Raw genomic sequence first — 23,365 nt, 5'->3', positions numbered from 1 at the left:
TCAAGACGTCGTCACGCGTAATGCGATCCATTGCTTGCCCAAACAAGTCCAAATTTCCCTGGACATCTACACCAATCCCAGGAAAGGAAAAAAAAAGAAAAGGGAAAAGGAAAAGGAAGAAAAAAGAGGACAAAAGAAGAAAGGTGCCTCGTATCCTTCGTCTCTCCTCATCTTTGTTATCTCCTCTCGCCTCCCCGCATCTCCAGTCAAACAAAGCCATGCCGATGGCGACATCAAGAACTTAAAGGATGCTTCGTACAAGAAAAAAAAAGAATAAGAAACGCCGGTCTTTCCCTAGAGCCGAGTGTCAAGGCGAGGGCCATAGTTACAAAGCGTGAAAAAGAGAAGAATGGGATGGGGCCAACAAGAAGTGAAGGTCTATGTGCCTAAATCCGCATGAACAAATGAAGGAACCTGGTTCCCAAAAGAATCTGAGATGGTGAGACGGATGGACCAAAAAGAATTGCGATCCCGTGGCCCGGCAACTCCTTCAAACAAACAACGACCGCTATGGGCATGACAGGGGGGTTTACAAACGGTCCTACCGGCGTCACCACTGATGTCGACGCCGAAAATCCCGCTAGCACGGCGACTGCGCCAGATCAGCATCACCGCACCGACAATGGTGGCAGTTTGGTTGACACGGTCCAACAGATCGGCACCCCGCCGGCTATGAAAAGTCGTCCGCGGCGCCACCCAGGACGAGCCGATCGACTCTCTGCACGAGCTCTTTGGTCTCCCTGGCAATCTCAAACGCAATCGGCGGGAGGGTCTGCGTCCACATCTTCCAGTCCCGCTCGCTCGAGTCGGACGACGCGAGATCCTGGCCGCGGTCGCCCGCTTCCAGCAGCCTGTCGCGGCACGTAGCCAGCCGGGCCGTCAAATCGCCGTTGCCCGACCGCTCCGTCTCGGCAACCACCTTGCCCACCACCTCGGCGATGCCGCCGATTTCCGAGCTGATTTGGTCAATGGTCGCATCGCTCCGGATGGAGCCGACCAGGTTCTGGATGTTCTGGACGAGGATCGCCGTTTGGTCCTCCAGGTAAATCTTGAGATCCTCGTTGGGGTTGTCCCCCGAGCCGTCGTGACTGTTCCGTGATCCGTTGGCGAGGGTCCTGTTGTTGTTCAGGCCCATATACCCCATGCCCATGCCGTTCGCCATGCCGTTGGCCTCCCGGGACATGGGCCGGCGGCCGTACGCGCCGGCAGATTGACGCGGCGAGCTCATGGGACTGTAGGCCGAGGAATCTGCACTGGCCCTGACACCGCCTAGGCCCTGGAAGGCCCGAGGTGGGGCGATGGCATCTTGCTGTGGTGGTGCAGGTGCAGGCTGTTGTTGCTCTTGTTGAATAACAGAGGCAGTGCGGGGAGAAAAGAACCCCGTCGAGTCGACGGGCGTGATGGTTCCGTTGTCGTCATCCTCCAGCTCGCCCGCCGGGGTGGCGCGAATCTTGACTGTCCGCAAAAGTTCCACCACAGCAGCCACGAGATGAGAGGCTGCGGCGTCGAGCAACGAGACAGGCGAGATACCCGCAGCCGCGGCGAAGTTTTTGGACGCCGTGATGAAGTTGTTTGCCGTGGACGAGACCTTGCTCTTCAACTTGGCCCGCTGCTGAACCGAGGCTTCGTCGCTGGGTCCCGACTCGTCAATGTCCCTCGTGATCCGCCGGACACTGACCACGACGTGCTTCATGGCATCGATGACCTTGTCGGGGTTATCGGACCGCGACCGCTGCACGAGTTCGTCGATGGAGATTTGGAACTTGGTGATGTGAACGTCCTTGACGAGCCCGTTCTCCTCGGTGAAGCCCTTCTCCTTGACGTATTTACCAGCGTCCTGCTCGATGGTGAGGCCGAGAGACGACGCCCGGAAATTGCGCAGCTGCGTCTTGGTGCGGGCATAGCGATTCCTCCAGTCCCGCACTTCCTGCTCCAGGCTGTCGATGGTCTTTTCCAGCTCGCTCTGCCTTTCCCACGTTGCGTTGCTCTGTTGCGAGAGCATCTTCATCTCCTTCAAAAACTCCCGCGCTTCTCTGCGGGCCTCGTCCGTCACCCGCTGCTGTTCTTCCAATGCCATGCGCAGTTGCTCGTTTTCTTGCTGCATTTCCGTGTCGGAAGGTTCACGGCTTGCCGACTGAGAGGCCGCCATACTCGCCATGCTGGACTGTCTCAATTCCTCCAACTCATCTCTCAGTTGTCGGGCCTCGTTGGCATGGTCGTCCCTCATCTGGTCCTGCTCTTCCCTCATCTGTTCCTGTTCTTGCCTCATGCGGTCCAACTCCTGCTTCAGGTTGTCGTTTAAGCCCTGGGCCTCCGCCAGCTTGTTCTCTAAATCGAGGCGTAGGTCGGCCAGCTCCTTCTTTTCGAGCTCGACGGCTGTCGCGCGGGCTCGCTCGGTATCCAGGGCAGTCGACATGTCCTCATCCTTCTTCTTCATGGTTTCCTCCAAGCTTTCCAGTTTCTGTTCAAGGTCGCGCACTTGGGTTCGGTAGTCTTCTATGAGTTTTTTATCGGCCTATAATGCAAGTAAGTCTCCGCTCCGCAAATTCTTGGCAAAGATCACGTCGAATGACGCCAAAAAAAGGATGTGAAAAATAAAGATAAAATAAATACCTCGGTGGTCATGTTACTACTCTCCTGGCTCTTTCCACTTGTTCTGGCGCCTGCGGTATTTGGACCTGACGGCGGGGCATCCTCCTCGGTGTCTGGGTTCATATCGTCGTCTTCCTCGATCATGGTGCTCTTATTTGGCACAATGGTATTGCTTTGGAATTGCTTCTGCAGCGGCCGGCCATACTCGCCGTTTGGCAGCCCCGGCGAAGGAGGCACCGAGTAGGGATCTTGCAGTGGTAGCATGCCTCGGATCGAACTAGCGTCGGATGGTCGCCGCATTCGACTCTGGTTCCTGGGCGGGAATCCGTTTGCTGGCCCGTTTACCGGCGTGCCCGAGCGACTAGGCGTGGCACGCACCGATATGGTGCTGCCCGGTCGTGGTATATCCCCATGGATGAACCGCGGAAATCTCTTCTCCAACTCGCAATACACGTCGGTAGCGAGATCCCGGAAACGGGGCGGGCCAAGTGATGAGAGTTTTTGACGAGCCTGATTGCGCTTGGGATGGAAGTTCGGCTCGGGTACCAAGTACGGTGGAGGGCCACCCTGGTCAGGCCCTGGGCCCGGGGGTCTCCGCGCAGTGGCCTGCCTCCGCATCAACTCGTCGAAGACATCGGTACTGAGTTCGAGGAACTGGACGGCCGATAGGCGGAGCAGCTTGTCCTGGGCTTTATTCGGGGGTTTCCCTTTGGCCCCGTCGCGTCCTTTCAAGTAATCCCGAAGGGCAATGTAGTGGGTCCCCAAGACGGCTTCGATGTGCTCCTCTCGAAGGCTCCTGCCGCTCTCGCTCCTTGCATATAGGTTGGTGCCTGCACTTGATCGTCCGATGGAAGGGGGAGGCGACGGGCCGCCAGCGCTTCGTGGGCCGGGTCCAAAGCCATTCATCACGGGCCCGTTGGGACCGCCCGAAATGGGAGGGGACGCGAGGCTCCCCGGGGCATTAGAATAGTTATCATCGGCCATGGATTGATATTTGGAAACCCCCGACCACTCGCTGCCACCTAGAGAGACTGGAGATAATGGCGCACTCGGTCCGTTCATTATATATTATTACTGGCCAGCGGATGTGTCGGGGCGGCTAGGCCTCGGGGGAGAACGTGTGTGTGTGCGTGTGCGTTGAAAACCAAGACGCTGCAAACAAAGGAAATCCGAGTCGAGCCGAGTCGGATCGTCGGGCGATTCGTACCGCCTTTCGGACCTGACAAGTCTGTCTGCCCGTCTGCCTCTCGACTGACGACAGGATATGCCAGGGAGTCGAGGGAAGGAGATGATGTTGGCCGGTCGGTAGGCAAAGAAATGCATCCAGCGTCGTGTGGTCGTAAGGGTGATGGTCCGCCTGTCGTCTGCGTCACTAAATGGTGGCTTGCCGGGTTGGTCCCCTATTCAGGAGAAGAGAGGAAGAAGAAAATAGTGAAAGGGCAGGGAATACGGAGAGGCTCAAAGTTCTTGTGCTACGGTGAACTGTAGCGACAAGGCCAAGACGGCATGATCTGAAAAAGAGAGAGCCTGACCCAGAGCCAAAACTAATAATTTAGTTGCTGGATGGGGGAGAACAGGAAATCCGTGACCGACGAGTAACAGACGAAGCATGAAACCTCGAGACGGTCTGGCAGGGGAAGAGGCATCAGATACCCAATGGGAGGTCAATAAGGGGGTGGGTTTGATGGTCCCGCGATCTTAGGGGGAAATGAGGTGGAGATGGTAAAAGTACCTTGCAGGTACCTGCACGCGGGAAGGACGACACAGAGTCGACTTGCAAAGTACATATCTCGGTGCCTCCGCAATCCATGTTCCCATTCTTTCTTCTTTCGCTTGTATTCGTACTTGGCCAAGACTTTCATTTATTTTTATTATTATTATGGGGGAACACTCTCCCAATTCAACAAAGAGCGAGCATCAAGCAAGATCATGCAGTATTTCGAGGGAAGGTAGATATAAATAAACATCAACATACCGGCTGGGGCTTGCTTGTGGTAGGGCGCTCAGTGTGAGCACTTCGTGATTACTTCGTAGCTGGTTCCATTGTGCAAAGTACCGGTTACATTCCAGCTTCTCTGGGCCCGTCGGTACCTGCCATGACTCGTAATGCCCCTTCCTTTACAAATTACCCCTGACGCCAGCTACCTACAGATGACTAAGCAGGAGTGCCCTGGGAACGACGTGGGTGCTCACGAGCGCTGGTTGGTCTGGAGCGGTCGGTATTCCAGCCATGTTAGCGGGCGCTAACCAGCCAGTCATCGGCATCTGCGTGTGATCGCGGGAGCATTGAGTTCTCGGACAAATCCTTGATGGACATCCTTGATGAGCTGACAGAATCCTCTTTTAGTGCAGTCGCTAATAAGCAACATACCGATCCTCTGCTTTCTAACATCATAAACAAAAAAAATTGTCCCTCGAGGTTTGTCCTCCGTGATTTAGCGAGACCACCTCGCCCAATGGTCTGGGTTTGGCTCACCGCGAGCCGATTATGTGTTCTCGTTAAACCCTTTTCTGGAAGGATGAGCGGTCGTCGATCCCTCCTTTGAAGTAGATAGCCACGTGTGGGACACAGGGATGAAGCGAAGCTATCCAAGCTATTACAGAGCAAGGCAACATTTCCAAAGGGCCGCGCTGCAGTGTTGAGAGTATTTTCGTCATCATGGCCCAGCGGACAATTAGTATTAGAGGAACCACCTGAGGAGAGTAAGAATTCTAACCCACTCAGACTAACGTATCTATACCATTATGTTAGGTCGTTGGCAAGCACCTGCGCCAATATGTCGTATGCCTTCGTACTCCGGCCCTGCATCTCCATCTTCATGCACACCGTACTTTATTTCCGCCCTGGGGTATCTAGATAAACCAATGTCCATAATAATCCTCCTGCCGAGGTCGGATTTCCCCTCCACCGGAACGCCATGCTCAAAGAGATTACCAAATGGTCTGCCGTACCGGACCCTTACGCAACCCGTCTAGAACCAAGCCAATGTCCAGAGCGCCGGGAGGTGCGGCCAACGCTCCTGCCAATCGGCCAAGATGTCCGGAACCCGTTCATCGAAGCTGGCCCGGGCACCTGCACTCCCGCCGTCAAAGGCATTTGCTCCCACCACCTGCCTCTCTTCCACGGCGGCGGCGTTGAGGTTGTCCGCGAGTTCTAGGATGGCCCGTCCTCCAATGCCTGCCTCCTCGTGGTTATCTTTAATGTCGACGTTGATGACGTGAACAGGACGGTTGAGCGGCGCTCCTCGGGACATGAGGTCGTCAATCACCGCATCCCAGCATCGTTCCTCGCATACAATTACCACGTCGACCACACCGCCCTCTATGCCGGCACTGCCACGGTCTTGGGTCTTGTCCAGCCGGGGCATGCCGATTTGCCAGTCCTGCCATCGCTCGGGTCCCCATTTGACATGACGGTTCCTGTCTACCATATTGAGAACACCGTTTGCCCTGTACAGGCGGGGATCTTTTGATTCTAGCTCTTTGTATATACTATCATACGATGTTTTATTGAAGTGGTACACGTTAGGCTGTGTAATGGATGGTCCAGGAAGCCGCACGAGGGAGCCTGTGCCGAAGGAAATAACAGGATACTTCGCTTGTGAGAGTCGGAGATGCGCGACCATGGACCTGTGAATCTTAGAGTCAGACCGTCCATCGTCAAAGTCATACTTGGCATGTGACATACCTATTTTGATTGCTTGCGCAAACTGTAGCAAATTTCAACTTGAATCCATCAGAGTCGGAAGGTGCGGGAGATCCGTTAGCCTTGACACTGTTGCCAGCGGATGCGGCCGCTTGCGCCACGCCGTTGGCGGCATCCATTGTATCCAAGGTGAACTGCTTTCGGTGGTTGGCGTTCAAGGTCGGAAGGAGGCCTGGCTTGCGACTTGGGTGACGAACTGGGTGACGAACGCAATAGCTCCGTGTTGCCTAGAGAATGTGCCTCATGATTAGTCTCTGTCAAAACCGAGCGAAATATAAATACAGATGATATTCAAGGGCGCCAATGTCAGATAATTTAGCGTAAGGTAATAATTGGTGTCCACATAAAATTCAGACAGCTCCAATATTGGTATCATCACGCGACCCGTAAATGGAAGTCAAGTCCAAGGCTCTAATTCCTTACCTTTCTTAAGTAGCGCTGCCGCCTCGACGCCCGAAAAGTATAAAGCTGTTTTCTACAGCTCGAGTCAACCCGGGTGGAAATTTATATTGTTCTAGGACACTGAACGCGTCTGTTGTGCGAAAATTTGGTTCGTGAGGTATTATCTCAGTGACGTCTGGAGGATTTGGAAAAAGACGAAGATTATCACGAGGTTCCATGTTATGTATTACGTGCTTCGGATCCGGGTCGGATAAATACCGGCGCGAGTACCTAGGCTCGCTCTTATTGGTAGGTTAGTACTTGTACTCACAAGATGTCTGCGCTGCATTTCATTGGTATTCAGACCATGACAGACCTGAAACAGACGGCCAAAATTAAGGGCGTTTATTTGAAGGAATAAGTGGGGTGGGAAGGGACGATTGCCAAAAATAGACTTCAACGACCCCTCCCTCTGGGTAAGGTACGTGCGAAGTACAACGCCTGTACCCTAGAAATTGAGGACCAAGACTGCGATCTCTCGAGATACGTTCGATCAGGTATCCTTACAACGTACGCATATCGTCGAACGGCGCGCTCTATCACACAGTCAGTAGCCCAAGCCAATACCTAGAAAACACGCCTTCTTGGTCAAGAGGTCGGTCATGTTGGTACATTTCAAGCCTCAAAGCGTCTCATGTCAGCAGCAGAGAGGTAGGATACCGAGCGGCGGGTTAACGACCGACTCCCTGCGCAAATCATACCAAGAGCGGGTATCACAATATAGACACCTTCCTCCTCACATGGCAGGGCCGAAGGGGCCTCCGGTCGCCAAGACAAAAGTTCAAAATCCATATCAGAGAGCGAGTATCACAATCCTGGGACTCTTCAAGCCTCTTGATTCTACATGGCCTGCACTTTCAAACCGCAAGTAGCGGTGAGCTTTTTCCCAGCGATGCGTCCTGGAAGTTAAGTGTCTGGCCGACTTGGGCTCCGGAGTTTGCATACTGAAGACCGTTCTATAAGAAATAGGTACATACGTTCCCATGAGGCTTTTCCCGGTCAAGGTATGTAAAGCAGATGATGCATAGCGCCCAGTGCCTGGCCATTTGAATACTTTGTCTTTCGCAGAACTGCTTGGAGAGGCAACCTGTGGTGGTCTGGGAAGTACCGTAGCACGGAGGAACGAGCCTTGGGGAGATCAGCCGTCGCCTAGCTACCTACCAACCGATAGTTGATGATACCAGACCATACCATCACGGCGAGACGCGCTTATAAAGAGACGGTCCAGAACATAGAGGAGAAGAGAATGAGTTCGGGGTCAGCATGTGTCCAGAGCCAATTAAACTAGTTGGCAGGACAATGGCGTTAAGCGGTGCGACCGATATGGCCAGCAGACCGGTGGACTTTGGCAGAGTACTTTATTTAGGCTGTGATATACTGTACCTAATAACGAACGCAGTACAAAGTACGTACGTTGTACTGGAGTTGTACCAGCTCTTCCGTTGTAGGTTGTATTGCTAGGCGACAGGGACAGTGGAGTGACCAGGAGAAGCAGGTGGAGTCGACGTGCTCTGATGGAAGCGGCGTGGGGATCCAGGACAGCACTATGAGTGGAGGGAAGGAGTCGGGGCCCCATTCTTTTTCTCCTCCCCACGCTTGCTCGACGCTTCGACTCGCACACTTTCTTCCCACCGGATAACCAGCACACCACGTCGTCCATCACGAACAACTTTTCCTGGCTCCCCGTCGCCGTCGCTGACCGTCTCTTTGGCTACCAAAGCATCGATTTTTTTGCTCTTGCCAGTTTGGTCTTTTTTTTGGGAACGAAAAAGGGACTTTTTACGCATTATTTCGCGGAAACATCCACTTGTCGCATCCTTGGGAAGCCCTCACCTGCTCAGCAGGTCGTTCACCACCTGTCGATTCTTCGGCCCTTGCCTTCTTTACACTCCTTTACCACTGTGGCTCTAGGTTGCTTGCGACCATATTCGCGCCCGTTTGATTTTTTGACGCCTTCGCTGGTTGTTGCGACAGTCGAACTGCTTGTTTTTTTCTTGTTTTTTTTCTCTGCGCTCGTCAGAAGCGCTCACCTCCCAGCCCAACCCATTTTCTCTTGCCACCACATGACTGGGCTACTGCTCTGTCCCCTCTCTGTCTGACTCGGCACCCATTTCAAGACGAAGACTTGCACCCCTCTGATTGCTAATCTTTTCCCCTTGCCTATTCCTTTGGGATCACCGCCAACTTCGACTGGACACCTTGCATCGAGGATAAAGACCCTCGGCTGAACAACACGCGCCCGACGAATCTACAACAGGTTCGAAAGCCTTCGGTTTCACCGCTGTGAGCTCCTTATGCAGACGCTCCAACCTCCTTGAGCACACCCGCTGTTATGTCGCAAATCTTGTCGTCACTACCGACCGATCCGTCCGCTTCCCCGTCTGCGAATCCTAATCACCCACCATTGCCCCCTATCGTCACCTCGCCGCCCAATCCGAATTGTCGCTCCACCCTCCCGAGGCCAATGTCGCACACTTCCAAGAATCGTCTGTCCCAGTACTCAACGGCGGGCTCAATACCCTCACTGTCCAGGCCGCCGTCCCACGTCTTCCCGGTGTTTCCGTCGAGCCTCCCGTACACTTTAGTGCGCGATTTCGCGTATCCGGTCCTCCATCCCATGCACTATGGGCCGCCACCGGAACCGTCGCATCCTCCATCGGGACTGAGCACGCCAGCAAGCGAGTCGCGCAGGCTCTCCGATCCGCCGGCCGCCTGGGAAATCAGGAAGAGCTGGGACCAGAACTCGTGGGAAACCGATGGCCTTGGTCGGGGGGTTAACCTTCCCCACATGCAATTTGGGGACGGTCCGCCGTGGAGTGAGGATGAGGATCTGCAGAGCCCAGTGGTCAGCTCGCGGCATCGCAAGCACAAGTCGACGTCGGCTGCTGTCGCGCACGGACGGGGGCGGAGTTCTCGCGATGGCCATGGTGGTTCTACACTCATGGATCCGTCGAATCACGATCGGGAACGGGGATACTATGCGGGAACGGGCGCGGATGGCAGCGAGCGTTATTATGTGAGCCAAGGAGGCGAGGCCAACGGGCCCGGGGGGGAATTCGTGACCTACCCGCCCGATCAAGCACGGCACTCGTACCAAATGGGCGATATGGCCCCGAGACAATATGCCGAGCATGATGGATACCGGTCCGAGTCGGAAGCTTCCAGCGCCATGTCATCGCCGGGCTATTTTGAGGCGGACCAGTCTCGGTACTCGCGGGACTACCAGTTCACCATCACTTCACCCGACGAGGAAATGCACGGGAAGGCTGTCGCACTCTTCGACTTTGAGAGAGAAAACGAGAACGAGCTGCCGTTGGTCGAAGGCCAGATCATCTGGGTTTCATACCGACATGGACAAGGATGGCTGGTAGCAGAGGATCCAAAGACGCGGGAAAGCGGCCTTGTTCCGGAGGAATATGTCCGACTTCTCCGTGACATCGAAGGCGGTATGAACAGTCTAGCCGGGCATATCGTAGAGGGTACGACGTCGCCGAATGAAGTGGGCACTCCAACGCAGGCCGACCATGCCACGTCGTTCGAACAGGCCCCGGCTGCCGCCCACCCCCAGACCAACGGATACCACCAGCCCGTTGTTTCGACATTTTCAACGTCAAGCAAAGACCTCGACCCTTATCCGACGCAGCAGTTGGGCATCCAAGCGGGGCAACCACCGCCTCAGGTCGTACATTACCATGGGCAGCGAGGCGGGAGCCAAGCGAATACACCGACGCTCTCCTCCCACCAAGACGCCGGACCCTTGCGCCGCTCAAGCCAAGATGGCCAGTCCAAAGACTCGGGAACCCATGCCACGCCAGACGCCGAGGCGGTGGAAGCCAAGCACGTGGACCGGTCGAGCACACCCAAGGCGACAGCGACAGAAGCGACGACAGCGGGCAATGATGACGGCAAGGCGGAGGCGGCAGACACGGATCGGTGATTTCCCAGATTTTGAATGAACATCCAGACACGCCGTCCAACTGTTATGGATTTCGTACATGAGAAATGAACACCGGAGCCGCGGCCATGTGTCATTTCACTGATACATGAGATTGGCGATCAGAAGACGTTCTTCCCTACATGGCTTCCTCAACGAGAGCACATTCGCTGGGGTGCACGTTTTGTGAGTCAAATCGGGCTTGCCAAGGAGGATGCGTGGTAGAATGGAAGATGGCACCAAAGTCTCTGATCGTGTACAGCTTCCCCCAGCTTTGGTGGCGAGGGAGAGAATGATGAGGGATAAGGAACGGGTTGGCCGCGCATGAGTGAAGAGATAGTACGGGCAAACCTCGCTGTTGATCTAGCGGGCGCAGGGCCGGGAGAGGAGACACGCTCAGAAGTCAGCTCTGTAGCAGTTACATGTAGATGGGAATGCGACGACCTTGACACGGCCGAACTTGCAGAATGGATAGACTGTGTTTTCAGTGTACGAAGTAGACTCCAAGAATCCTCAGATCCCTGTCTGGTGGTATTGGTACGAATACTTCGTAGGTAGCGATGTACCGACGTTTGCAGCCCGGATCATGCGACGGTTAGTAATAGGCTAATAGCCTGATAGGATAGTCAGTGACTCGAGAATTAGTCACGTGATATCATACTGACGTCATTCCTCAATGGCGTCAAGTTCTTCGGCTGTACCTAATACCTCGCTGTTCTTGATTAGTCAATTTGTCGCGGACCTTTCACAACCTTACTTCGTTACTTCCCTTCCTTCTTCCTCCTTCACCAAACAAAGTCAATCACTTTCGTTCAGTCAATTGAGTAGAAAATGTTCGCCAGATCAGCATTCCGGGCTGCGCAGCCCCTTAAGCAGGTATGCGATGCACTGTCATGAAGATTGATCCATCAATAGCACCTCAAAAACTCCTCTCCCTACCCTCGGCGAGCACGACGGACCAGTTTCTGGCCATCTCCCGTCTACTCCGAGCATCACCGTGTAACGAGTTGAGCCGCTAACTGGTCTACAGCACGTCCGTCGTTATGCCACCGAACCCAGCAAGGGAGGCTCCAACACTGCCCTTTACGCCGCCGGTGCCATCGGCCTGGCGGGGGCGGGGTACTACTTCCTGTCCGGCACCCGCACGGCTCAGAAGGCCGAGGCCAAGATCAAGGACGCAGCGAGCGACCTGACCGGCCAACCGCCCAAGAAAGCGCTTACCGGCGGCGACCAGGGCTGGGTCTCCCTCCTGCTGGAGGACGTAGAGATCGTCAACCACAATACCAAGCGTTTCCGCTTCAAGCTGCCCGAGGACGACCAGGTCTCGGGAGTGCACGTCGCGAGTGCCATCTTGACCAAATACAAGGGTGCCGAGATGGAGAAGCCCGTTATCCGGCCGTACACTCCCATCAGCGATGAGGGTAAGGCTGCTTTCCCGATTCTTTTCTTTTTACCCTGGTTCTCGCTGACACGATAGGGCAGACGCCAAGGGCTACATGGACCTCCTGGTGAAGAAGTACCCCAACGGCCCCATGTCGTCGCACATGCACGAGATGGTCCCGGGCCACCGCCTCGACATCAAGGGCCCCCTGCCCAAGTACCCCTGGGAAGCCAACAAGCACGAGCACATCGCGCTGGTGGCGGGCGGCACGGGCATCACGCCCATGTGGCAGCTCGCGCGGGCCATCTTCAGCAACCCGGAGGACAAGACCAAGGTGACGCTCGTGTTCGGCAACGTGACCGAGGACGACATGCTGCTGCGCAAGGAGCTCGCCGAGCTGGAGAACACGTACCCGCAGCGCTTCCGCGCCTTCTACGTCCTCGACAACCCGCCCAAGGACTGGCCCGGCGCCGCGGGCTACATCGACAAGACCCTCCTCAAGACGGTCCTCCCCGAGCCCAAGGCCGACAATATCAAGGTGTTCGTCTGCGGTCCCCCCGGCATGATGGACTCGGTCTCCGGGAACAAGAAGAGCCCCAAGGACCAGGGCGAGCTCTCTGGTATCCTGAAGGAGCTCGGCTACACGCAGGACCAGGTGTACAAGTTCTAAGCCGGGAATAAAAGGGGTGAAGAATCGCATATCGTAGACGTGGGCGGAGGGGTAGATGGCCTGCATGCGTTGTATAATACGGTGGACTAGACAAATGCGATGCTCATGGTAGAATCTGCATTAGACAGCCTGCGGACCAAGCCTAGCCGGCTTTTGAAGTTTCCGTTCTCAATGTCGATTTGATTTTAAATTCCATGTTCCAGATTGATGACTTAAATCAACACAGATTGTCTACATGCAACTCCCATTTGGATATCTATCCTACTCTCACAGTGGCCAACGTGATATAATATTCCAAAAAAGCCCGTTTGTGTCGCTTACACCTCCCCCTGCGACGACCGCAACTACGAAATGCTCTTCCGCGCAGCCTGTAGGGCATCATCAATGATACCCGCCCATCGAACGCCATTCACGTAGTCCCGGGAGTCGATGCTCTCCTGCAAGCCGGGGAACACAGCCCCGGCGTACCCGGTCCACAAGCCCGGGGCGAAGACGATGTGCTTGAACCAGCTCCGGCCATCGAGGCCGTCCGGGTAGAGGAAGTGACGCTCAAAGCCCTTGTAGGCCTTGTTGACCCAGGCGAACGCGAGGCCGAGCTTGACGCGCGTCCAGAGCTTCCACCAGGGCACGCCGGCACGGAGAGTGTCGTCGACCCACTGGGAGGCGGCGTCGAGGCGTTCCGCCTTGGTGCGAAGTTGGGCGAGCGTCAAGCGGACGTGGGCGAGAGCTTCCTTGACGTCCGTGGGATCGCCGCGGGGCGTGGATGCGGCCCCCACATCAGAGCTACTGGCGCGCGAGCGTATGTTGAAGATGTCGTCCTCGGACAGGGCGGAGAGGTCCAAGTTGGTAGAGTCGGAAGCGGCCGACATGGACAGCCTCGACTCGATCTGGTCGATGTAACTTTCGAGGGCATCGGCGTAGTCGGTGGCGTTGAAGCGGATGACGGGGAGGTTGGCCAGCTCGGCGAGGGTACGACCCAAGACGCGCGCCATGGCGACGTGGTACTCGAAGCCCGGGTCGCCAAAGTTGGTCATCCAGGCGAACGAGTCGTAGTTGCTGTGGTAGTGGTACACCGGGTCTTTGGGGCCATGGCCGCCAAAGCCGAAATCGAGAGAAGGGATGCCGGCGAAATCCTGGAAGGCGGTGAAATCCGAGCCGGATCCCATGGGTCTGATATGGCCGTCCCAGAGGTCGCTCACGGTCTGGCCGGGGATGGTCTGGTTGGGAGACGGGATGGCCGTGACGACGTCTCGTAAAAGGCGGTGGAGGAGCGGGGCGGCGGCGGCATGGAAGTGAGGGGTGCGGACACCGACGTCGACGTTGAGGTAGGTGACGGCCGAGCCGGAGAGCCAGGGGAGATACTCCTCGACCCACTCGGTGGAGCCGATGAGCCCATACTCTTCCCCATCCCACGAGGCGAAGACGATGGTACGGAGGGGCTTCCAGCCGGCGTCGAGGGCTGCGCCGACGCCGCGAACGACCTCGTTGAGCACGGCCGAGCCGCTGTTGGGGTCGCCGGCGCCTCCTGCGACCCAGGCGTCCCGGTGGTTGCCGACGACGATGACCTCGTCGGGGATGGTGCCGTTCACAACGCCAATGACGTTCCACAGCGGGGTGGTCACGTAGTTTTGCTGGTTGAAGAGGTTGATGGCGAGGTTGTCAGGCGAAGGGCCGATGTTGTACTCGACGCCCTTGTAGGCCAGGCCGAGGTCGCGGGTCCAGTATTGGTTGAAGTCGTCCGCCTTGGGGCCGTGACCATTCAGCGCCCTTAGGAGGGGCAGGGCCTCGGCGTAGGAGATGGGGAGGGACGGGATGGATGGGATGACCGAGTCGACGGGAGCGCGAGGCGCACCGGGCTTGGAGGGATAACCCGGGGTGGTGGGGTCGCCCGGGAGCACGCTCATGAACTGTGCGCTCCCCCGTTGCACGCTGCTCGGGTTGCGAGCGGGGCCGTGAGGGTAGGGCTCGTAGCCATTGTCCTCCCGGATGTCGCCATCATCGCCCGGGTCGCTGTACAGGATGACGCCGATGACGCCAAAGTCCTGGGCGCGGCGGATCTTCAAGCCGCGGAAGATGCCACCGTAGCGGGCGATGGCGATCTTGCCGTCGAGACTGACGTTGGCCTTTCTGAGGTCCTCAAAGTCCTGGTAGGTGCCATAGTTGACCCAGACGAAGGGACCCGTGACGTTGCCGCTGGCCGAATAACCGTGAAAGGTCGGGATGCGGTCCTCCAGACCCGAGGTCGGGTCTTGGTCGAGAACATCCTCTTCGAGAGTGGCCTTGAAGTCGACGTTCCAAGAAGGGGAGTCGTCGGACTTGCTGAGCAGAGAGAGGCTGTGGTCGACGGGGTAGTTTAGGTAGACGTCATAGGAGACAATGTCGGAGGGGATGCCCCATTCTATCCATTTGTTCTGGGTCCACTCTGCCTGAACCATGAGACACGCAAATGACAAGATCAGTTACCAGTCTCTTGGGGAAAAGAGTATCGAATCTTTTCCTGGGGACTCGATTCTCACCTGTGAAAAGTTTTGACCGGCAAGATGAGGACCGGAGGTGTAATATCGACTCCAGTCTTCAGCTTTCTCGGCCGACGGTGTGTCGAACAGGATGTCTAATACGTCTTCGTGGGTAGGAGGTCGGCCTTTGACACGGCTCGTGGACCATTCCCACTCGCCTCGGTGACGGCCGTGGCGGTGACCATGGCGATAGCCGGGGGGTTCGATGAAGAGGAGGGTCAGGAAGGTGACGAATCCCGCGAGAAGACAGGAAGAGAGGGCGATGGTGCAGAAGCGACGGACGACGTGATGGGTGTAGCGGTGCCTCGGACGAGCGACGGCAACGGTTGCGATGAGAGGCGTGTGCTCGTCCGCCATGGCGCCGGTGTCTTGAGGGGACGGACCCGACGTCCAAGTCTTTTCGGCCATGACCGGTCAGCGGGTTCACAACGGCAAGAAGCTCATGAACGGAGCGGGCTGTCCTGAACACTTGGCTCTTCCCTACTGTGTGGTGAATGATAATGAGATGCGAAAAGGGTGCACCTGGGAGAGAGGAGTTGTACAGAGTTGTAAGGGAGAGAGTATTTGGGACCCAGGACGAGGCGTGACCACGGTCCTCGATGACGAAATAACGCGAGACAGCCTGAAGATCGGCTTTTTGAACAGGCAGCTCACCTTTTAACGAAAATTCCCAGGACTATGTGATGATGTTTTGAAGAGGCCTGAGTACTTGGAAATACGGCCGGACAATGGTTCTATGGCCACTTCTCCCACGAAGTGTAAGAAAGTGGAATACGGGCAGGTTCGATGATGATGGAGGTACAGAGGGAAGGAACACAGTGCAACTGTATGATGGGTACGGGGTAATACGGTACACTGCACGGAAAGTGGACCATTGCTGCGAGGGCCCAGTAAATAGTCGAGTATTCACACCGTACATATACGAAGTAGGTGAACCTAGCCCACGGTTGTACAGTGGAGCTCCCCTACCTTGGTGACTCGGTCGCACATCGGCAGTGGAGATCCTATACCTAAGAGCGGGACAATGCCGAAGATAGCCATGATATCTGTAGTCGCATCTGGTACTTTGTTCTACTGCGTACTTCGTACACCCTGGATGTCATTGATGCCTAGAGAACGACCACGATCTGCCGTTACAGTTCTACACTACTCTAATACAATGCATGTAGTAAAGTCGGAGAATACCCAGACACCAACACAGGCCAAGTAGCGATGACATGAGCGCTACTTCGTACACGCAAGCCCGTCTTTCCCTCAACCGCCTTCGTTTCCTGCTTACAAATAGCGCATGATAGACATCCATTCACAACCGTATGAAACCGGCACTGCACGTGTAAACAGGCCTTCTGTCACTCAGAGTCTCTATCTAGTCGACGTGTAGGAATAATTGGACAAATACATGGCCTATTCGTAAGCTGCCGATGTGCGCCTCGATATAAGTGGATCTCCATGGGTCCGACGGATAATTATTTCTTACTTTCTCGGCCGGGAGAAAATTGTGAAAAAAAAGAAAAAGAAAGAAAAAGAGCTTATTGGCGGCACGCCGTCTACAGTACCTCTGCCTGCCGCTCCAGGGGGAGGCGACTTTTATCACTTCGATCGATCCTGATTTTTTTTTGTTCAACGCTCTTTTTTCCCTCCTCGTCCCGTCCCGTCCCCTAATCATCGGCCGCCCAGTACAGATAGATGGCCAGAATATCGAACATTTTCTTCATCATTAGACTCGCGTCCCTAACATAATCGCCTTGTTTCGCTCTCCTCATTCGTCTCGTCTCCTGCCATCCGTCTCCCCAACCAAGTCGCAGCTCGATTCGATCCCCCAACGGTCCGCCATCATGTCAGGCGAGGCCAAGCTGCCGGTTCAGCAATTGGTCATTCTGGGTGAGCCGTTGTCTTTTTTTTTTCTTAGTCTTTCCCCCTTACACCCCTCCATCAAGCCCCGTAACTCTTCAAGTGTCCGACATCCCGACGTCAGAAACAGGCCTCATGGTCCCTTGACAAGTGTCCTGGCTCTCATAATTTATGAGGAAGAGCTCACAAAGAAACTCGAGTCTCACACGGCCTTGTCTACACCAACAAAGACACGGCATGCTGTCGGTTAGATGCAGGATGAGAAAGCTTGGTCGTCTACGCCAAAGACTACTACAAACCATTGCTGTTTCTGTTCTCAATCTATCAAGCTATCAACCTACTAGCTACAGACTACCGCTTTTCCTCCCATCGCATCCATCTCCCCGTGACGTCTGGATCCATTCCATGCTCCTCTGCCTCAAAATGTGATGCTCTGTGGTCTTGTTGATCTTCCAAGTTGCCTGATCATCGTGAGCCGCCTAGTCGCATTCTCACCCACCCTCGAAATCGGAATCTAGAATCTGATATCCACAACCTCTACACAACATGCGCCACCACCTTGACCATCAGGTATCCTCTTAGCCCGCTTCACGTCCTGTTTGCTAACTGTTACTCGATAGCCATTGCGAGATTCGCCGAACCCTTAGCCCTGACCTCCATCTTTCCCTATCTCCCTGAAATGATCCGCAGCTTCGGCGTGAGTGAGAACGAGATTGCCAAATGGGCCGGCCTTACCTCTGCCGTCTTTTCCCTCGCCCAGAGCGTCACCGCCGTCCCCTGGGGCCGGGCCTCCGATCGCTTCGGCCGTAAACCCACCATTGTCTTTGGTCTCGCTACCACCATGATTCTGTTCGTGGTATGGGGCATGTCGACCAACCTGCCCATGGCCATTACTGCCCGTGTCCTGGCCGGAGCCGGAAACGGCAACGGTAAGCATAGCCCACCTACCTGCTTGTCCCTCCTTATTTTCTGACATGATGGATAGTCGGCATTATCCGAACCATGGTGGCCGAGATGGTGAGCGAGCGACACCTGCAACCCCGCGCCTTTTCTGTCATGCCCTTGGTATGGAGTTTGGGAAGTATGTCTACCGCAGTGAACCCCCTCCCCCTCCCCTTACGTACCGTCACGTTCCAAGTTCACGACATGGCTGACTGAACCCAGGCATTTTCGGACCTGCCTTTGGTGGCTTGTTGGCGAATCCCGCCGAGCGCTTTCCGGGCCTGTTCGGGAACAGCGCCTTCCTCAAGGCCTACCCCTTTGCACTCCCCAACATTATCATGGCCGGCTTCTTCCTCATCTCCCTGGCCACCGCCTTCTTCTTCCTCAAGGAGACACTCGAAACCCGCCGCCACCACACGGACTGGGGCCTGTTGATAGGCCAGAAAATGACGCGTGCTTTTCGCCCGGGCCGGAAACCTGCAAGTCGGCCCCGGAGAGCTTCCTTCGTCGACGGCGAGGCCACCGCGCCCCTTTTGCCCACCCAGATATCCAAGGCCCCGCACCATGCCGCCTCGCAGTCTACCCCGACCATGAAGCAGGTATTCACCAACCAAACCACCATCGGCCTCGTCGCCTACACCTTCCTGGCCCTCCACGCCGTTGCCTTTGACCAGGTCCTCCCCGCTTTCCTCGACTATCCCGTGCACGAACAGACGCCCGAGAACAGCCACCTGCCCTTCAAATTCTCCGGTGGTTTCGGTCTCAAGTCCGATAGCATCGGCACCATGTTCGCCGCGTACGGCATTGCATGTGGCCTCACCCAGTTCCTGCTGTTCCCGCCGCTCTGCAACCGCATCGGCGTCCTCAACTGCTATCGTTACTGCGGTACGTCCCTACCCCCTCTCGCGGTGGGCTAGATAAGATGGCGCTTTCGCTTTCTCCGTCTGCTAACCATGCCCTTGCAGCCATCGCCTTCCCCTTGGTGTACCTTCTGGTCCCTTACACCATCCTCTTGCCCACTACAGAGACCCGCCTCGCCGGCATGACGATCCTCATGGTCCTCAAAGGGTTCGCCGGCATCATCGCCTTCCCCTGCGGCACCATCCTCCTCACCAACTCGGCCTCGAACCTTCGTATTCTGGGCACCCTCAACGGCTTCGCCACCATGTTCTCCGGCTTCGGCCGTGCCCTCGGTCCCGCCGTCGCCGGCGCCGCCTTTACCTGGGGTGTCGAGCGGGACTATGTCATCACGGCCTGGTGGCTGCTGGCCTTCGTCGCCGCTGTAGGCGCCGTGCCTGCCTTTATGCTCGTCGAGGGCGACGGTCCGTCTTCGAGCGCTGAGAGCAGCGACGACGAGCAGGACGAGAATAACGAGCAGGCGGTCGACGACAGTGACGAGGACGCGCCGCTACTTTCTTCCTCTCATGCCACCACGGCCAATGGCTCGGTCCGGCGGACAGGCTATGATTCGATATCCCAAAGCAGGTGAGGTGAGTTCATGAGGGTTTGTGTCTGTCATGCGTCACCTCTTGAGCAGCTCGTTTTCAGCCTTTCTCTTCCACTTTTTTATCATTGTTATCGGGGGAGCCTGTTGATTTTCACACGCCAGCCATGTCCACACGATGTCACGACCATGGTGGAAAAAATGTAACTTTCAATTGCTGCATAATGGCCAGGGGAGAGAGAGGCTCGCTGCAACATTCGTCGTTCAAACATTAGCACTTAAACTGTTCATCATTGGAGTTCAGGAGGATCACAAAAGCAGTCGGTATAAATTCGGGAACAGGAAATAGGTAGTACTAAGTATATAATAGCAATAGGAATTACACTTGCATACTTTACATAATCAAGTCATGGCTTTCAACCACCATCATATCAGATTGAGTAAAATTTCAAACAGCAGCATGACAGCCTCCAAATAATGTTTCAAATTTCATATTCATCATATAACGTTAAGGGTATCATAGTTCTAACAGGTTCATGAAATGGCAGTCATGACACTGAACTTTTCGTTGCCTAGCATGACCACCAAGGGTAGCTCTAGATTCTTCATCAAAACCACCACAGGTCACCAATGTTGCCTCTCCATCCCGAATGCGCCCATAACTCCCTCTTGTTTCCCCGCAAGTCGCTTTGCTCATGATTTCCTCCCATCCAGCCCATGATTCGAGGGACTTTCCGTTCCAATCACTTTTTTCCCAGACCCGTTATTCATGTTTTCATTTCCTTTTTTGGTTCTTTTGTGTTTTCATTTCGTTTACGCGAAGAGCTTCTTCTCGTAGGAATCCATGTTCACGTTGCCCTCCAGCTGAGCGCTAGCAGTCCGCAGCTCGAAGCGCACGGTGCTGTTGCGAACACCCTCGTGGAGCTCCTGCAGGCTCTGCATGCCACAGTCTTGCATGGAGTGCTTGAGGCCAGCAGCGAGGTAGGGAATGAACTTGGAGATGGGACTGCAGAGAAGACATTGTTAGTAATTTGCTGAAACGAAAGGCAGATGCGTGTGTGCATATGATAAAATGTTGAAACATACCCTCTGTGGGAGACGGAACCCGTCACGCCCTGAGCAACCAGGACGCTGTCGCCCTCGGAGAAGTACCGAGCGGTACCGGCATTGCTCTTCTGCGAGTCCTTGCCACCATTGCCTGCCCTCTTGTCCTGCATGGCATCAATGCTACCCATGCCACGGTAGGCCTTGACGAGCTTGCCCTCCCGCGAAACAAAGGATGTGCCGGGGGATTCCGTGGTACCAGCCAGGAGACCGCCCATCATGACGGTAGAAGCACCCAGGGAAAGACCCTTGACGATGTGGCCAACATTTTGCACACCGCCATCGGCAATGCAAGGAACACCAAAGCGGGCGGCAAAGTTGCTGACCGAGTAAACGGCAGCAGCCTGAGGACGGCCGACGGCCATGACCTCCTGGGTGATACAGGCGGAGCCACTGCCCATGCCGATACGCAGACCATCAACACCGGCAGCGATGAGTGTCGCTGCCTGCTCACGCGTCACGACGTTTCCGCCAATGACGTCGAGATCCTTAAACTCGGACTTGATCCAGCGGACCATCTCTACCTGGTACATGCTGTTGCCCTGGGAGCTGTCTAGCACGACAATGTCGAGACCGGCATCGACGAGCTTCCTCAGTCTGTCGCGGTCCTCAGGACGCGTGCCAACGGCAGCAGCGCAAAGCAATTGCTTGCTATCAGGTAGCTTGGAGGCGAGTGGGAAGTGCTGGTTCTTGGTCAGATCGGACCGCGAGATCATAGAGACCAGGTTCCCGTCCTTGTCGACAATGGGGAGCTTGCCCTTCTTGGACTTGGCGAGGATCTGGTTGGCCTCGGGGAGATGGATGCCAGCAGGCGCGGTAATCAGGTCGGTGACCATGACTTCCGAGATGGGCTTGTCGAGGTCCTCTTCGAACTGGATATCACGGTTTGTGATGATACCCAAGAGCTTGGAACCGAGCTTGCCGTTTTCTTTTTCGTTGCATGTTAGCGGTCATTGCCCAAGACGAGAAAATGACAACTGAAAGACAGAACAAAAGACAGCAGGAAATGTCATAGTCTAATTAACGTCCTCATGACTTGACGTCTATTTGGTGGAACGAAAGTTATGAAAGGTTTTTAATCATCCAAGCTGAAATGGGTTGCTCGAGAGAAACCCAGAAACGAAAACAAGTAATAAGAAATGGGAACTGACCTGTGACAGGGAAACCGCCAAAACCCCACTTCGCCTTGAGCGCCTTGGTCTCACCAATGGTCGTATCACTTCTGATGACGACGGGATCGAGGATGAAACCGTTCTCGTAGCGCTTCACCTTGCGGACCATGTCGGCCTGCGATTCAGGAGAGCAGTTGTGGTGAATAACACCCAACCCGCCCTGAAGCGCCATGTGGATAGCCATCTCGTGCTCGGTGACGGTATCCATGGGCGAGGAAACGAAGGGGGTCTTGAGGGTGATCCGCTTCGTGATGGGAGAGTCCAGGGTGACGGCCGAGGCGGGGAAGCCGATGTAGCCAGGCATCAGCAGGAAGTCATTGTAGGTCAGACCTCCGTGCTTCCTGGTGTCCATGAGCTCGTGGACGTCGAGTCCGTCGAGTGTCTCATATTCCTTGAGAACATCGATGGCCGTCTTGCTGTCGAGGACCTGAGCCCCGTCGACGCCGTTGACGCTGGACATGATGGCAGGAAAAAAGAAGAAATGAAGTAGAAGCCTTCAAAGGACGAAAGCAGCGAGGACAGAGTTCTGGCAATAGATCTTTGGAGATCAATCGCTTGGCTCGTTCAAAGACTATGGTCCAGAGGTCTCTTGCTCCCGTTAGAAGGAAGGAGAAAAAAAATTAGAATGGTGGAGGTGAAAGAAACTTTTATGCACCGGTGGAGTGGGGCCAAGTGGGTCTGCATGGTTGGTCTTGTCACCAATCCCACATGATGATTCGATAATCAGGGGTCCAATTTTACTCTGCTTGACCGAGACTCACCGAGCCCGAAATGTTTTCCTTTTTTTTTTTTTTTGAAGTCTAGTAGGTGTGGTGACTGTGGTGACTAAGCATCAGTAAAGAGTAGAGTAGGTAACGCGCGTCGGTGGCTAAGAAACTACTCGTTATTAAAGCTTACCCACTATTATACCAAGAATCGAGTCTGTTTGGCGTCCATATAGGTAGGTACTTCAAGGACATGACCCTACCGTATTACGCTCTTACACCTTGCTTAACCCTGCACTAGGTGACCTGGGTAGCTAGCTAGAGCATAGACAACGTGCAGGCCATCCCCAACGACGAATTGTCACAGAAAAATGGGAGAACGGGCTAAAGCTAGAACGGGTGGAATTATGATATTTGAACCAGGCGAGGAGGCGGTGAAGGTTAGATGTCACGATGTGGAGAGTACGGCTTATGGCGTCTCTGATATCCGGGCGGATGGGATCCCGGGCGAGTCCCGAATTGGGTGAATTTGTCAACTACCTTCAATACCTACGCTACGTCGTGGCGCAGGGGCTAAGGAGCCGTCGACTACTGAGAATTGGTTATTGCTGTTCGTGTGCATAGGGTGTTTAGGGAATGAGAGATGGAAACTCGGCGTATGCCCACGACACTTCCATGGACTCGACGAGCCGACTTTCGATTTTGCTTGCAAGCAACGTAAAGACGGGTCTCTTGTCAACGCGAATGCTTAAACCGAGCCATGGGGTGCTGTTGGAGCTATCCTTTGTTGGAGGTCGGGCCATGCCGCTCTGATAGTCCACAGCCGCAGACACACGTACAACCGTCTGCTCTCTTCCCCTGCTCTGCATTGATCTGCAGATCCCGATACCAGGACCATTTCCGCAAAA

General features: G+C 55.2%; 9 protein-coding genes across 9 annotated transcripts; 5 read left to right on the top strand and 4 right to left on the bottom strand.

The window, feature by feature from the left end:
- Positions 1–670: 670 nt before the first annotated feature.
- Positions 671–3,654, bottom strand: ACRALDRAFT_2107700 (uncharacterized protein; the record flags this gene model as incomplete). The annotated part of the gene is made up of 2 exons (XM_071023340.1): positions 671–2,515; positions 2,614–3,654. 2 exons carry the CDS (start codon positions 3,652–3,654, stop codon positions 671–673), a joined length of 2,886 nt encoding a protein of 961 aa, XP_070874110.1.
- A 21-nt stretch (positions 3,655–3,675) lies between these two features.
- ACRALDRAFT_2035740 (uncharacterized protein) lies at positions 3,676–4,185 on the top strand (the record flags this gene model as incomplete). The annotated part of the gene is made up of 2 exons (XM_071020784.1): positions 3,676–3,983; positions 4,081–4,185. Coding segments are annotated over 2 exons (330 nt in total), but the record flags the coding sequence as incomplete, so codon positions are not given.
- Positions 4,186–5,564: 1,379 nt separating this feature from the next.
- On the bottom strand, positions 5,565–6,417 carry ACRALDRAFT_1057778 (uncharacterized protein; the record flags this gene model as incomplete). Its single annotated transcript, XM_071015923.1, has 2 exons — positions 5,565–6,222; positions 6,281–6,417. 2 exons carry the CDS (start codon positions 6,415–6,417, stop codon positions 5,565–5,567), a joined length of 795 nt encoding a protein of 264 aa, XP_070874108.1.
- A 2,073-nt stretch (positions 6,418–8,490) lies between these two features.
- ACRALDRAFT_1064805 (uncharacterized protein) lies at positions 8,491–11,264 on the top strand. Its single transcript, XM_071017045.1, has one exon. The coding sequence runs from the start codon at positions 9,072–9,074 to the stop codon at positions 10,674–10,676; it is 1,605 nt and encodes a 534-aa protein (XP_070874107.1). The 5' UTR covers positions 8,491–9,071; the 3' UTR covers positions 10,677–11,264.
- Positions 11,265–11,706: 442 nt separating this feature from the next.
- ACRALDRAFT_1034719 (uncharacterized protein) lies at positions 11,707–12,724 on the top strand (the record flags this gene model as incomplete). The annotated part of the gene is made up of 2 exons (XM_071014979.1): positions 11,707–12,094; positions 12,156–12,724. Coding segments are annotated over 2 exons (957 nt in total), but the record flags the coding sequence as incomplete, so codon positions are not given.
- Positions 12,725–13,068: 344 nt separating this feature from the next.
- Positions 13,069–15,597, bottom strand: ACRALDRAFT_1035028 (uncharacterized protein; the record flags this gene model as incomplete). Its single annotated transcript, XM_071014983.1, has 2 exons — positions 13,069–15,150; positions 15,241–15,597. The coding sequence occupies 2 exons, from the start codon at positions 15,595–15,597 to the stop codon at positions 13,069–13,071; spliced, it is 2,439 nt and encodes an 812-aa protein (XP_070874105.1).
- Positions 15,598–16,902: 1,305 nt separating this feature from the next.
- ACRALDRAFT_1064803 (uncharacterized protein) lies at positions 16,903–19,871 on the top strand. The gene is made up of 5 exons (XM_071017044.1): positions 16,903–17,121; positions 17,712–18,020; positions 18,077–18,172; positions 18,256–18,918; positions 18,999–19,871. The coding sequence occupies exons 1-5, from the start codon at positions 17,076–17,078 to the stop codon at positions 19,520–19,522; spliced, it is 1,638 nt and encodes a 545-aa protein (XP_070874104.1). The 5' UTR covers positions 16,903–17,075; the 3' UTR covers positions 19,523–19,871.
- A 68-nt stretch (positions 19,872–19,939) lies between these two features.
- ACRALDRAFT_1064802 (uncharacterized protein) lies at positions 19,940–22,350 on the bottom strand. The gene is made up of 3 exons (XM_071017043.1): positions 21,733–22,350; positions 20,564–21,509; positions 19,940–20,483 (listed from the first exon to the last, which is right to left on the bottom strand). Exons 1-3 carry the CDS (start codon positions 22,211–22,213, stop codon positions 20,291–20,293), a joined length of 1,620 nt encoding a protein of 539 aa, XP_070874103.1. The 5' UTR covers positions 22,214–22,350; the 3' UTR covers positions 19,940–20,290.
- Positions 22,351–22,700: 350 nt separating this feature from the next.
- On the top strand, positions 22,701–23,098 carry ACRALDRAFT_1064801 (uncharacterized protein). Its single transcript, XM_071017042.1, has one exon. It carries the CDS (start codon positions 22,829–22,831, stop codon positions 22,982–22,984), a length of 156 nt encoding a protein of 51 aa, XP_070874102.1. The 5' UTR covers positions 22,701–22,828; the 3' UTR covers positions 22,985–23,098.
- Positions 23,099–23,365: the final 267 nt, after the last annotated feature.

The sequence above is a fragment of the Sodiomyces alcalophilus genome (assembly GCF_042370955.1).
Source record: "Sodiomyces alcalophilus JCM 7366 unplaced genomic scaffold ACRALscaffold_5, whole genome shotgun sequence".
NCBI lineage: Eukaryota > Fungi > Ascomycota > Sordariomycetes > Glomerellales > Plectosphaerellaceae > Sodiomyces > Sodiomyces alcalophilus.
This window is presented reverse-complemented; position numbering and strand designations above follow the sequence as displayed.